This window comes from Leptodactylus fuscus, chromosome 1 (assembly GCF_031893055.1).
Source record: "Leptodactylus fuscus isolate aLepFus1 chromosome 1, aLepFus1.hap2, whole genome shotgun sequence".
Taxonomy (NCBI): Eukaryota; Metazoa; Chordata; class Amphibia; order Anura; family Leptodactylidae; genus Leptodactylus; species Leptodactylus fuscus.
Window position 1 is genome coordinate 293,252,337 of NC_134265.1, and position 13,831 is coordinate 293,266,167.

The 13,831-nt window shown below is 37.6% G+C and overlaps 1 protein-coding gene across 1 annotated transcript in view; it reads right to left on the reverse strand.

Annotated features, from left to right (window-relative positions):
- Nucleotides 1-2,787: 2,787 nt before the first annotated feature.
- The window catches only part of SPOCK3 (SPARC (osteonectin), cwcv and kazal like domains proteoglycan 3), a 276,057-nt gene continuing 265,013 nt past the window's right edge, over nucleotides 2,788-13,831 (reverse strand). The window contains exons 7-11 of the mRNA XM_075258082.1: nucleotides 11,849-11,968; nucleotides 8,450-8,671; nucleotides 7,879-7,941; nucleotides 5,170-5,307; nucleotides 2,788-4,380 (exon numbers count right to left, since the gene is read on the reverse strand). Of these exons, the coding sequence (XP_075114183.1) occupies nucleotides 4,211-4,380; nucleotides 5,170-5,307; nucleotides 7,879-7,941; nucleotides 8,450-8,671; nucleotides 11,849-11,968 (713 nt within the window). The 3' untranslated portion in view covers nucleotides 2,788-4,210. The remainder of the gene's footprint in view (nucleotides 4,381-5,169; nucleotides 5,308-7,878; nucleotides 7,942-8,449; nucleotides 8,672-11,848; nucleotides 11,969-13,831) is intronic.

Consider the following 13,831-nt stretch of genomic DNA (forward strand, 5'->3'; position numbering starts at 1 on the left):
TTGGTGTAGATGTCTTTCCCTGGAATATATTTTGCTGAGGAGATTGATACATATATTGCATCTTAAATACTCCAAATCTTATTTCTCATCATTAAATTTGTGTGTAACCTCCACTATGTTTGACTGATGTTTGTAGTTATGGTTCAAAGAGTCTTACATTACTTAAAGAGTAACAGTACACAGTACAGCGCGATAGGCACTGCGAGGCAGAAGGACGTTCCTGGCTGTCAGAAACGCCCTTCTGACTGTAAAGCACTACGGTCCCGGGACAGATAGCGCTTTACACCGGGCACGGATCGGGAAAGCCGACAGTGCGCTGAATTCAGCGCACTGTCAGCTTTCCAGCAGTATATAAAACTGCATGTGTCCGATCTGATGAAAGGTCCTCTTTAAGTGGTTCTTATCATGACTTCCAAAGGTCTCACATTTAGGGCATGTCCACATGATGGAAATTTGAGAGGAACTTGAGGCACTCTTCCACCTTAGATTCCCCTTCAAATTCTGGCCCTGTGTGATTCATGACAGAAAGCCAAAGTAAAGTTTCGGCTTTATGATGAAAGTTTATGTGCTAGTTTGCCTCAGATATGGGGCTATTCAGCAGCAATGTCACACCACAGGTTCTGTGGATGAAACAGCCATGGAATTCATGGAAAGATCAAGCAGAACACTTTTTTTTTTTTTATAGAAAAGAAACATATGTCAATGTCTTCCTTTGAACACAATGGAAGGCAGATTCCACCTGATTTTCAGGCACAATCTGCATGAAAATAAACTGCAAATATTCCATTCCTTTAAAGATAACTGAATATCTTTCAGACCCTAAATGGTGCATTGTCTTCTCACACACACAACTGGACAGAACACATGTGGATTAGATATGAGCGGGGCCTAATGTTTTTCTATCACTCGAAAGAAAGCTGAAAAAATATTTATCTTAGGGCCAGTCTATGATGCTATGAGTTGTGTTCAGCCCAGCTACTGACGGTCCGTGGAATGCATGAACATCACACGGCACTCTTTTCCCTCCAAATTGGCACTAAAAGTAATATTTTTTTCTAGATCACTAGGTCCCTGTGTACTACCTTGAATGGTGTTTGGGATCATTAGATTTTAAAGCAGAATGGAGTTTCAAGATACATTTTGCTATTCAAGCTCTTTTAAAGAGGTTACAAGAAGCAAGCATCATTGAGGACTGTAGATCCAGTCTGCCAAGGAAACTTAGTGCAGCAGATGAAAGACACATCATGATTTTTGAAATTAGATGCTCAGCAGAAGATTCTGCTCAGAACTTGTAGGGACCCAGATACACCCACCAATATTTGGAGAAGTCTATCCAGAAGAGGTCCTCATGAGAGAACAAAAAGTCATACCTTTGACAGGGGGCTCACTATGCACAGAAACAGTGAAACTAGGGTTCAGAAAAATGACAGCAGGTGCTCCGTACTGTATAAGAAGGCAGTTTGCTCTGCTTGTTCACCGAAGGGATACAAAGCTGTACAAGAATGAGTATCTACAGGCAACAGTTAAGCATGGTCAAGGATTCTTGCAAGCTCAGGGATGTATTCCTGCAAATGGAGTTGGGGATTTGGTCAGGATTAATGGTGTCTTCACTGCTAAGAAATATAGGCAGATTTACAGCATATCCATTATGTAATACCATCAGCCCTACTTAGTTCCTTCAAAAGCTGTGTACAAGTGTACTTAGAAGAATTAATGCTATCCGGAAGGCAAAGCGTGATAACACCAAATAATGATGTGATTTAGATTCTCTTTTGTTCCTTCACTTTGCATTTTGTTAATTGGAAAACAAACTATTATCACTTCTATTTTTGAAAGAATTCTTACTTTGCAGCATTTTTCCCACCTGCCTAAAACCTTTGCATGGTGTTTTATTTGCTACAATAAACCACCTTTTAAATACATTTTACAAAAATCAATCCCGATATCATACATTCAAGATACTTCCAAAGAGTTGGTTACAAGAGTCTTTATTTTGCAAACTATACATAAACTGTATAAAAGAAAATGCATTTTCTTAATTATACATAAGATAAACATTAAATTTAGTCAAGAATACTTTTTTCGAAATTCAAATGAACTATTTTTGTTGCAATAATGCAAAACGGAAAATAAACATTTCCAGGGAATCGACTTGGAAAGTAACAATCCAACTGTGCTGCAATACAGACTTGTTCCCATGTTATTGTGGATATATTACTGTATACAAGAAGGTAGTGGAGTTTTCTTAAAGTTCTTCACAATGAAACAACATGCCAACATAAATATAGTGATTAAAGTAAGCTTTATACTCGTAAGGATTAAATGCAAACATACAGTACACAGTAATCATAAGCATTATCCATTTCACATGGTAGCTACATAACAATAAAAAGGGGCACAAACCTGCTTTCCAGCAGTTCTAGGGTATATAGGTAAAGTGTTTGTTTAGCTCATGCCTAATAATAGATTCCTTGTGCAAGGCACCCAACATAATGCTTTTATCCGTAAACTCGAATGGATGAAATCTTAATATGTCAAATACAATTCCACTATTTGTCTAGTCAGCCAGATTTGACTAACAAATTTGGCCTCATGCACACAGCTTTATAATGGCTCCAATTTCATACAGAGTTTTTTCTGTATCAAATTTTCCACATTCCATTTGATAGCATTCTATGGAGATATTACCCCCTACGAGGATGGGCTCTTTGGACACCATTTGCTGTCACATAGGCTCATCGCATGACGTCCAACTGTGTGCATGAAGCCTAAAGATTTTGTAAATAATAAGTCAATTTTTACAGGGCAGAACTTTAGCAATCTCTATCACTAATAACAATGTTACAAAAAGTTAAAATACGCTGTCTTAACTTCCAAAATGTACCGAAAATGAAGTAATACAGTAAGAGAAATTGAAGAATGTCTTGTAGATAGTTATTCGGTAAATAATACAGTATTAAGCAACCTAATTCCCCAGCTAAAATACTTTTGGCCTTAGATACGAATTCATATGATCAATGAGCTTACTTAAAAATATATTTTTTTGGAATGAGTTGCAAGGCACACTGTTCCTGAGCATTGTAGACAGACACCCTCAACTGCCTTTAGCAACTGTGTTGGTATATATATATATACACTTTACTCTCCTATTTGCATCCGATTTTAATTGAAAGAATACGTGTCATACTGTATAAGATTATATAAAAAATACACTATATTTGAGAACATAGTGAAGGTGGTTTGTTCACTAAAGTTGTATAATTGCCAATGGACATTATACTCCAGGGTATACATGGATTTGTATAAGAAAAAGATTTGGACAGACGCAGGTTACTGAAGCTTGACCTCATGCCATAAAAACTGGTTTTGTAACCTTTGATTAATTTTTAATGTTGAAACATACTTCAACAACGTACGCAGTATTGTAACTTAAGTTCCTAACATTTGGCTTATACAAAATGTTTTTTATCAATTCATGTATTTCTTAACCACAAGAGAAAAAAATACAGATCTAGTGGAATTCTGTAGTTATTGTAATGGCAGAAGACAGCACGAATATATTTAGTTATTTACATTTTAATAATTAGTCTTTCTGTCCTAATCCCAACCATCACATATCATAGTCCTTCCTATGTCGCCTTCAGGCAGAGCAATGCTGATTATGTGGTTCAGTTAACACTCTTGGAATATTTGTGTTACCTATAGCATATGTATTATCATGCTGATCGACTAACAAAATCCATACAATGCTTCTAAAATAAAAGAAGAAAAAAAGTAAAATAATAACAAATCTAAAAGCGGACTAAACAAACACATTTCTGCATAATCTGAGGAAAGATGTAAACAAAAAGATGGATTTTTTTTTTTTACTCCTACACCTAATTTTTAATTTCAAGAAAGCCCAAAGAAGTCCAAGTCATAACTAGTTTCCTAAATGTTGTATGGGTATGAGTTGCCTTCCTTCAGGTTATACTTCCAATGTGTTGTCTTCTTGTTAAAAGCATATAAAAGCTCAAACGCACATAAATGAAATAAAAGTCTATGACTCCAGCCTTACTTGGTATGATCATACAAAATATACATGTTTTCTGTTATTTCTGGTTTATTTTCAAATCCTTTTATCTTGGCGGTGGCATGAGCAAAAGGTTTTTCCTAAGTGATGTCTTTTCTTGTAGACATGAAAAATATAATGAATTTGTTTTATGTTATGTCAAATATATCCATCCTCGTCTTCTTCCTCATCCTCATCATCTCCCCCTTCATCCTCGTCGTCGTCATCAATTTCATCTTCATCATTCATCATTTCTTCATCATCCTCATCATCAGACCAGTCATGAAAGTCCCCGCTTCCAAAATCTCCTGATGTTTCAGAATCAGCACCTGTCATGAAATATATTACAGGTGAAAGTTTAATTAATTGCTATCAAATTATTAATTGTTAATCATTTTTTATTAATTGTGTGAAATTTATTAATAGGCAAGAAACGGATACATGAAACCCAGATAACATTATACCCAAAATTTTCTGTCCCATCTGTCGCTCAGTAAACAGACAAATATTTTTCAGGCCTCATGTGCCCTTGGCACTTTCTGAGAGGGAACATGATTTATCCACATTTATCCATGTGTACCAGTATCATTATACCAGAAAACTGGCGGCAACCATCCCTCCTTTTGAGTCATGTGTCACACATTGAGATATAGCAGCCAGGTAGGGGAACAAGGAGCTGAAAAAAACAGAGTGCCCATCAGCATGTCTCCATATTGAGATCCCAAATTGGATGAAACACCCCTCCTTTTCCCATGATCTACATACATGATGACTGGAGATCAGGGAGGACCTCAAGAGAAGGTATGCCGAGTTACACTGTGTAAATCAAGGAGAAAACAAGATGTCTCCTTTGACAATTTGGACATGTGACAAAACTCTCTTTTCTTCCGCATTAGCAAATACACATAAGTCTGTGTAAAAATCTACACCAGTCTAGTCTCCTCACACAGACTGTGGGAGGATGTACTTAATTTATGATGAGGTGCCCTTGCAAATGAACAACAACCTCCGCCAGTACAAGGGATAGACAATGCCAGTTTTCATAAATCTGCCCCACTATTTTTAGAACTGTCTTTAAGCATTACCCTGGTCGAAATAAAGAAGTAAATAACAAGTACCACACTCTGCAGATCCCACTTTTCTGGATCCTGTGACTTCATTTCCATATCTATCAACACACCAACACTGACCAACACTTCCATGACATTGAGCTGGTTTGTAATAGCCATCTTCATCACATGCTGGTATGTAGTAACCTATAAAAAAATAATAATAGTCACTACAACACACGCTTCAGAGTAAAAAGAGAAACTGCTGATGTCCTATAAAATAAGCAGGATAAGACTGAAATCCCGGCACTTGACCGTAGCACAGCAGATAACCTCATAACATGGAACTTCCTATTATATAACTCCCACCAATTTAAGTGTAAGATTTTTGAAGGTTACAAAAACACCTTTAGGCTAAGGCCCCACGTTGCGGAAAAGCAGCTTTTTTTGTTGTAAAATTTGCTGCAGTTTTTTGAGCCAAAGTCAGGAGTGGATTGAGCAGAAGGGAGACGTATAAAGACTTCCTATATATGTCCCATTCCTTTTGTAGCCACTCTTGATTTTGGCTCAAAAATCCGCAACAAAATCTGCAACAGAAAAAGCTGCACCTCCGCAACGTGGGGCCCCAGCCTTAAGGCTAATGCTCCACTGAAGTAAAAAAAAAAAAAATGCTGCGGAAACCGTTTTTCACAGAAAGTCTGTAGAGTTTTCCTCTGTGGACTTTCTGCCCTTATTAATAATAATAATAATACATTTTATTTATAGAGCGCCAACATATTCCGCAGCGCTGTACAATTTGTAGGGTTCAAATACAGACAGAAAGATACATTACAAAGAAAGTCGTTTCACACAATGGGACTGAGGGCCCTGCTCACAAGAGCTTACAATCTATGAGGTAGAGGGGGTGACACAAGAGGTAGCAGGGGCGGCATTGCTTATGCAGAGGTCAGACACTTTTGTAATAGAGGTGACTGTCATTAAATAAACATAAGACTTTATGAGCCGTCAACAGTCGTGTCCTTTAACATGTGGCTGGAGCTTGGACCTATAAAGTTAGCATGAGATGACATTATGCCTATACGGAAAATGTCATCATTTCCACAGGTTTAATTGACATGCTGTGATTTTTAAAAATGAAAGAGTTTTTGAAAACGCAGCTGTTGCACTGCAAATTTTTTCTGAAAGTAGTGGCAGGGATTAGCCAGAATCTCATCCACTTTGCAGGTACTATAAAACGCAGTGTTTGCACAACGTGGGGCCCCGGCCTAAAAGCGAATTTCTAAAAACATGTTGATTTCTCCTACTTAACTCCTAATTAACTGGGCCTGCAGGTTTTTATTTTCCTTCATTTTATGAATCTGGTATGTATAATGTATTGAAATATGTTGATGTTTTTCATCCTCAAAAATTAAAGGCGTCTTTGATGATGTTCCTGCATCAGTGTCATGCTAAACACCCACCTAAGGGAGTCAATGACTGATCTTAGTAGTCTCATGTTGCATGCACCAGCATCACTATTGAGGTCACCACAGGAAATTCTACAAGCACTAATGTAATCCATTGGAATGACAGCAATGGAGCAACAGAGAATTCGAGTACTGGATATTTTTTATTTTAGCACATTTATTTCGATTAAACAGTACAGTTTCTATCAGCCTTATCCTGTGGGTGCTGACTAGGGATAAGCAAAACTTTGAAATATTGCTTTGCCACTATTTCAACAAAGTAAGAATTTGTCCAGAAAAAAGTGAGTGATGCATAGAGATCCTGATGTTATTTGGTTCTATTACATGTATATGTATCGATGTCTACATATATTTTGCATATTTGACTATCTGATAATTCTGAGCACCCAGATTTTAACTATTTGCCCCAACATTTGTTTTAGAACCTCTTTGTAAATCAACAATATGGAATTGAAGTTTACCTGAAAGGTTACATTAACAGTGAATAATGGCTTTGTGACGTCCATTTTTTTTTACAGATGTAACTTGGCAACATTAATTTCAATACAAGTGAATAAGGCTGTCATGGACCATCAAAATATAGGTAATGTCCTATTTTTGGCCACTTTCCATATTCCGCAATTTATGGGTGATCTGTGGAAACGAGTGTCCCTCAGGTACAAGCTAGCCGTGAAAAATGGACGTTCACAAGCATTTTGCAACTCTTTCATGTGAATATAGACAACTGAAAACCAAATCATTTAAATTTTATTCTAAACTTTTGCTACATAATTTTTTCTGTAAAAGCACATCATTTATTTTGAAATAAAAAGACATGGGAAGAATATGCAAATCTGACTTCCATGATGTAATTAGGAAGTCCGTGCCTCAGTCATGCAGTCCAATAGAGGGCGCTCACTGAGGATGTGCAAGTCTGTCTTCCATGGTGTAATTAGGAAGACAGAGCCTCAGTCATGCAACCCAATAGAGGGCACTCCCTTTAACATCATGCCCTACCTTCCCAGAGGCCTTTACTTGCAATGATGTGGGATTTTACCAGCTACAGTCTCTCAGCCGAGGACAGCTGTTTCGATGTTATTGCATCTCGTCAGCCCGGTGTAGAGAAGACTAACCTGGCAGAGGTGAGAATGGAAGACATGGAAGACAGATTTGCATATTCTTCCCATGTTCCCTTGCACAGTAGAGTGCTAATGGCTTAATAAGACTCCACACACCTAAATGGTGGTCTCTCCCTGTGGAGGGACGATATCCCCCTAACCCTGAAATAAAAATAATCATATTAAGACCATTAGTCAAGGCACAAGTAACTCACCAAGAAGCTTCTTTAATCCTTGCTGCTTCTGAATGTTGTTAAGTTCGGTCTGACATGGAGGATCTGTGAATTATTAAGGAAGATATATATGAGGATGTATATCTATAGAATGCAATTGAACCATATACAATATCAGGTTTTTATGGTCCTGTTTGTCACTTCCCCCAAATTGTATAACTTCTATCTCCTTTACCAGAGGTTAGCACAGGAGGAGGATATGCATAAGCGGTGTCTATATTCTACCACCCATATCTGTATGGCTGTCATGTACTGGTGTCAGACCATGACAGTTATAGAAATATATTTGCCATTGTTCACCGATATGCTTTATGTAACTATGAAGAAAAAATAATATTCAGTATATGTTCCTTTAACCACTACATTGTGTCACATATTTACTGCTACCATGTGAAGATTCGCACAAAAAATATTTTTTTTATCATTTTAAGTTTGTATAGTTAAAGTGATCTGCAATGTGACAGTATCAGTATTGTTCTCTACACAATAGCGCTCCGATAATTTCTCCACAAGCTTTACAATAATGTATGTGCGTGAATATCTCTAGGCTCACCTTGCTGCCGCTGGAAGCAGTAGCACCACTCATTGTTGGATATTAAACTGTCCTTGTATGTGTCACATGTATTGAAGAAAGCCTTTGTACACTGCTCATTCTTGTCGATATAAATGCTTCCAAGCTCAGACTGATCCAGCAGCAGGTCATAATTTCGATCAAGTCTATTAAACATCCACCCAAGAGAATCCCTGCAAATTGGCAGAATGCTAGTATCAAACCCTAGGAGGCAGATAAACAAAAGTTATTTAGTACTCAATGGACCAGTAATGTCATTTTCTCAAAAGTAATAAAACATAACAACACATATTATCATCTTTATGTGCTAAATGTACCATGCACAATCGTATCTTACATATTTATTTGCTTTTGTACAGAAATTAAAGAAACATAAACTTCTTTCTATAGACTTTTTAATAAAGACGTGTTAGTAGTACTGTTGCGGAAAGAGTTACATAATATGGAAATTTGGTTTAACCTGAAAAACTGCAAGTTATGGGGAAAATGCAAGTGCAGTGCACAGACCTGAATGATATCCTTAAAGGGATTGTCTGGATAGTCATTTTTTTGTTTAAAGTAAAAGGAAGAAGATTTTTGAAGGCACTTTAGCATTACCCCCTAATGATAATAGTGGTATGGTCTGAAACGGTAATACTTTCCAACAATTTAGTTGGTCTAATGACCCTAGAATTTTTGTTTTCTGAACAATTAAAATAATTTTGGATCAGGTCCTGGGAGTACCGAGTTGTATTTGTATACAACATCTTAAAAAAAAAACTTGTGACATGAAAGTGCAGAGCAGGTAGAGGGGAGCACACGGATAGAAAGTTGTGTGGGACTTGATTCAGTTTATAATTTCATCTTTTAATTCTTTGTTCTTTCTAGATTTAGTTGTCATATGGGCTATCCTACTTATTGACTGACAGCTTTCCTTGTATGATTCTACAGGGTGGGCCATAAGTATGGATACACCTGGGTGGGCCATAAATATGGATACACCCAGATAAAACGGAAGTGGTTGCTGATATCACGTTACCGTTTGTGGCATATTAGTATAAGGGAGGGGGGAAACATTTGAGGCCGGGTGACGCCCATGGCAGGCATCTGTTTTACTTGTGCAATTCTCCATGTGTTTGATGTGTCACATGACCCCCTTTCCATTGAAAAAAGTAAAGTTGAATCCAAAATGACAGCCTCAAATGTTTCCCCCCTCCCATGTACTAATATGCCACAAATGGTAAACTGATATCAGCAACCACTTCCATTTTATCTGGGTGTATCCATACTTATGGCTCACCCGGGTGTATCCACCCTGTATATGAGTAGAAAGACCCACTTGACATATAAGCTAAGAGTGAGCAGAGAGCTAAATGAATAACAGACTGGTTATAAAGAATTTCCTCCCACAAATCTATATATTCGTTTATTCATCTCATTCTGCTTTATAACATGCTGCCTACATATTAGATTTCATTTTGATGTGACAAGTTCAATTTACTACCCACAGCACATTGTATAACAGATATATCACTACCTAGAATGCAAATTACTAGAACAAACTCTGTACACACATTGAGCAAAAGGGTACATGGAGAACTGATTTCCGAAAAATTATTTAGCGGCCCTTCATCATGACATGTGACCTGCTATAAATCATATACTATAAATATATATATATATGTATATATATATATATATATATATATATATATATATATATATATATATACACAAATATAAAAATACAAATATTGCATTACTAAAAGACATGATTGAAAGAATGAAGAAAAACCATAATTCACTGTCCTGAAGTTAAGCAACAGGGAATAGAAGAGCCATTTGTAGACTAGAGTTTATCAGTATGAACCAACTTGCAATATACTGTAGGGAATAGTTTCATTTTAACCTGACAAAACATTTATTCTGAGAAGTATGTGTGCGCAAACGTTTCAACATGCCATATGTGTTGCTTCCACTAACCGCAAATAGAAATACATACTGGAACATAAAATATGCTGTAATCATATTGTACCAATATAATATTGTAGAAAATACTCATATTTTGTCAAAGATGGAAATTGTATCTGTAACAGGGGCCACCACTTACCAGGTGCCACCCATGTTACTGGGGTATTATTTCATCACAGGGGGACCATTGGGCCCCTAAGCAACCAATATATGCTTAACACTGGCAATAAAATGGTTTTTTTTCCAGCTTAATAATTGATGACCTATTCCCAGGATCGGTCATCAATTGAAGATTGCTGGGAGTCTGACACCTGAAACCCCCACCAATCATCCTGAGGACACAGAATTGGGGTGAGCACTGCGGCCATTTCACTACAGACCAAACACAGTTACTGTCCATTTAATCTGTATTGCGGGTACGCTTTGTACCCCCGCTCGGGTCACTTACTTCAATAGAATTGAACTGTGAACAGGCCGTGTGACCGATGAACATGTCACATGAACGGTGTGGCCTCAAATTCCTGATCTGCAGAGGTCCTGGGTAAACTCACACTGTTCTTCAATTGATGGCCTATACTAAGGATAGTCTTGAATAAGTCCCAGTAAACCCTTCTAATGGACACTCTACTCAACCTACTACAAAGATATCCCCAAATATATAACTTTTATTAAGTATATATAAAGGCAACAAGTAATACATTTAGAAACCTGGGGAGTCGGCCACAGATTAGGATAAATGTATTCAATACTGACCCTCCTAAATTAGGGATTAGGGATAAGGGGAAAAGGGAAGGGCAATGGCATTTATAATACATGACATATGTATATGATATATCATGGACTGATGAAAGTTACTGCCAGTCCAAAATGAATTCATTAAATTACTACAACAGCAATTCCATAACATGGGTCTGCATTACACCTTATGCAATATTCTGTTAAAGAGGACACCCTAATAAATAAGACAAAGGCGGCAAACATATTTCTCAGGATATCCAATGTCTTGAGGGATACCAGACCATACCCTCCAAAACAGGATCTAGAAGCATCCTCTACCTCTGCATTCTCTGAAACATTCTTCTTTATTATTTATTTATTATGCTTATTTTTATAGCGCCATCATATTCTGCAGCGCTTTAAATACATTGACAGTTACTGTCCCATATGGGGCTCACAATCCATATTCTCTATCAATATGTCTTTGGAGTGTGGGAGGAAACCAGAGTACCCGGAGGAAAGCCACGCAAACACAGGGAGAACATACAAACTCCTTGCAGATGTTGTCCTTGGCAGGATTTGAACCCAGGACTCCAGCGTTGCAAGGCTGCAGTGCTAACCACTGAGCCACCATGCGTCATTCATTTGTTACCCATCCATTCAGCTAGCCATGATTTGATAGAAACATATAGCAGTATAATAACTATTTCTTACTGCTTCTCTCTGGTCTTGAAGTAGTTTTGGTCTTCTTTTTTTGGAATCCACTTTCATGAAGTGCTTTAAACCAGTCTCTTAATCGATTGGCAATTTCTCTGAACTCCTGATCAGTGCACACTAAAGATGGGAACAAAAGAGAACACAGTCAATTAAAACTGAAATGGCAAAAGTTATAATGTCACACTTAGAGGAACCACAAAATATATAAGATGTACTTCATGAATTAAATTAAACATGTGCATACATTATTGTACAATTTACAGTACACTAACATTGCATAAAAGATAGCATCATAGTGACCTGCTTATTGTGTAATACAGAACATACGAAAATAATTAATACTGTACAGATTCCAAATAATTAGCTATAAATAGTCTTGTATACTGAAAATCCATTGCATTATGGCAAATAGTATTAAACAGCATCCAGGTTGAGCATCTTGCAGTGAAGGGGTTAAAGTCTGTATCCCTGGTAACATAAGATAGGTAAGGATTGCAGTTAATGGTCCAGGACAGTTGATAATCCAGGACAATGAGGAGATTAATTTTAGTATCTCTGGGTGTCTTGGGAGATAAAAATAATTAATATATAATTCCTTGGTGATCTAGGGTAGTAAACAAGGTTCCTGGTGGTTAAGGGCAGTGAAGAGGTTAATGTCAGAATCCCAGTCAGACAGTGAGGGGGTTAATGATGGTGTCCTTGGTGGTACAGGGCTGTGAAAAGTTAGTTAGTGACTGCATTCTTGGTGATTTTGGAAAGTGATGAGATTAATTCCTGTATTTCTAGTCGTCTAAGGAAGTGAGGGGGTTAATTCCAGTTACTGGTTGTATGTGGCAGTTCAGGACTAATGCTAGGACCTTGGAGGCAGAGGCAGTCAGACAGATCCCTTGTGGAAGGCAGTGATGCATAGCTGGTATCAAGTGACTACCCACCGCTCCATGCACCAGCACTGTCCTGGCTGTAACAAGAGACTGGACTACCATGGTTCAGCTCTTTACTGATCTAGAGGAGATTGTGCAGCTGTAGATGTATGGCTCTCTATATGATCTGGTAGATTCATGAACAGTGCCTGAAGGAATCTGCTCTGGGTTGATTCTGAGCCACATAGCTTTTCTGCCATACAGCTTACAGGGTACACTACTGAGCTCTAAGAAATACCCGTAAGGGTTCTTTTCATATCCCACTTTTAATTAATAGATGGAGTCCTGTGCGGAGACGGTGTCCGGTTTGAATTCGCTACCAACAACACTGTTCCATGGATATGAATAGACACAGTATACTTTGCAATGTAAGTATTGCAGGAAAACATAATGCTTACTGACAGGTTTTCTCTTAAGAAATGGCTTATCACCAGAGAAGATTTACCAACCTCTCCATCACATGGTTGGTGAATACCATCTCCCACAATACCGTATAAGCACAGCATAGTGCACCTAGAAGAATTGATGGCATTTTGAAGGTAAAAGGTGGCCACACTAAATGCTGATTCGATTTAGATTTCTCTTTTGTTCATTGACTTTATTTTAATTGACAAAAAATTAACTATTAACCCCTTCCCGCCGATGGCATTTTTTGATTTTCGTTTTTCGTTTTTGACTCCCCTCCTTCTAAACCCCATAACTTTTTTATTTCTCCGCTCCCAGAGTCATATGAGGTCTTAGTTTTTGCGGGACAATTTTTTCTTCATGATGCCACCATTAATTATTCTATATAATGTACTGGGAAGCAGGAAAAAAATTCAGAATGGGGTGGATTTGAAGAAAAAATGCATTTCTGCGACTTTCTTACGGGCTTTGGTTTTACGGCGTTCACTGTGCAGCCAAAATGACATGTCCCCTGTATTCTGTGTTTCGGTACGGTTCCAGGGATACCAAATTTATATGGTTTTATTTACATTTTGACCCCTAAAAAAAATTCCAAAACGGTGTTAAAAATTTTTTTTTCTAAAAGTCGCCATATTCCGACGGCCATAACTTTTTT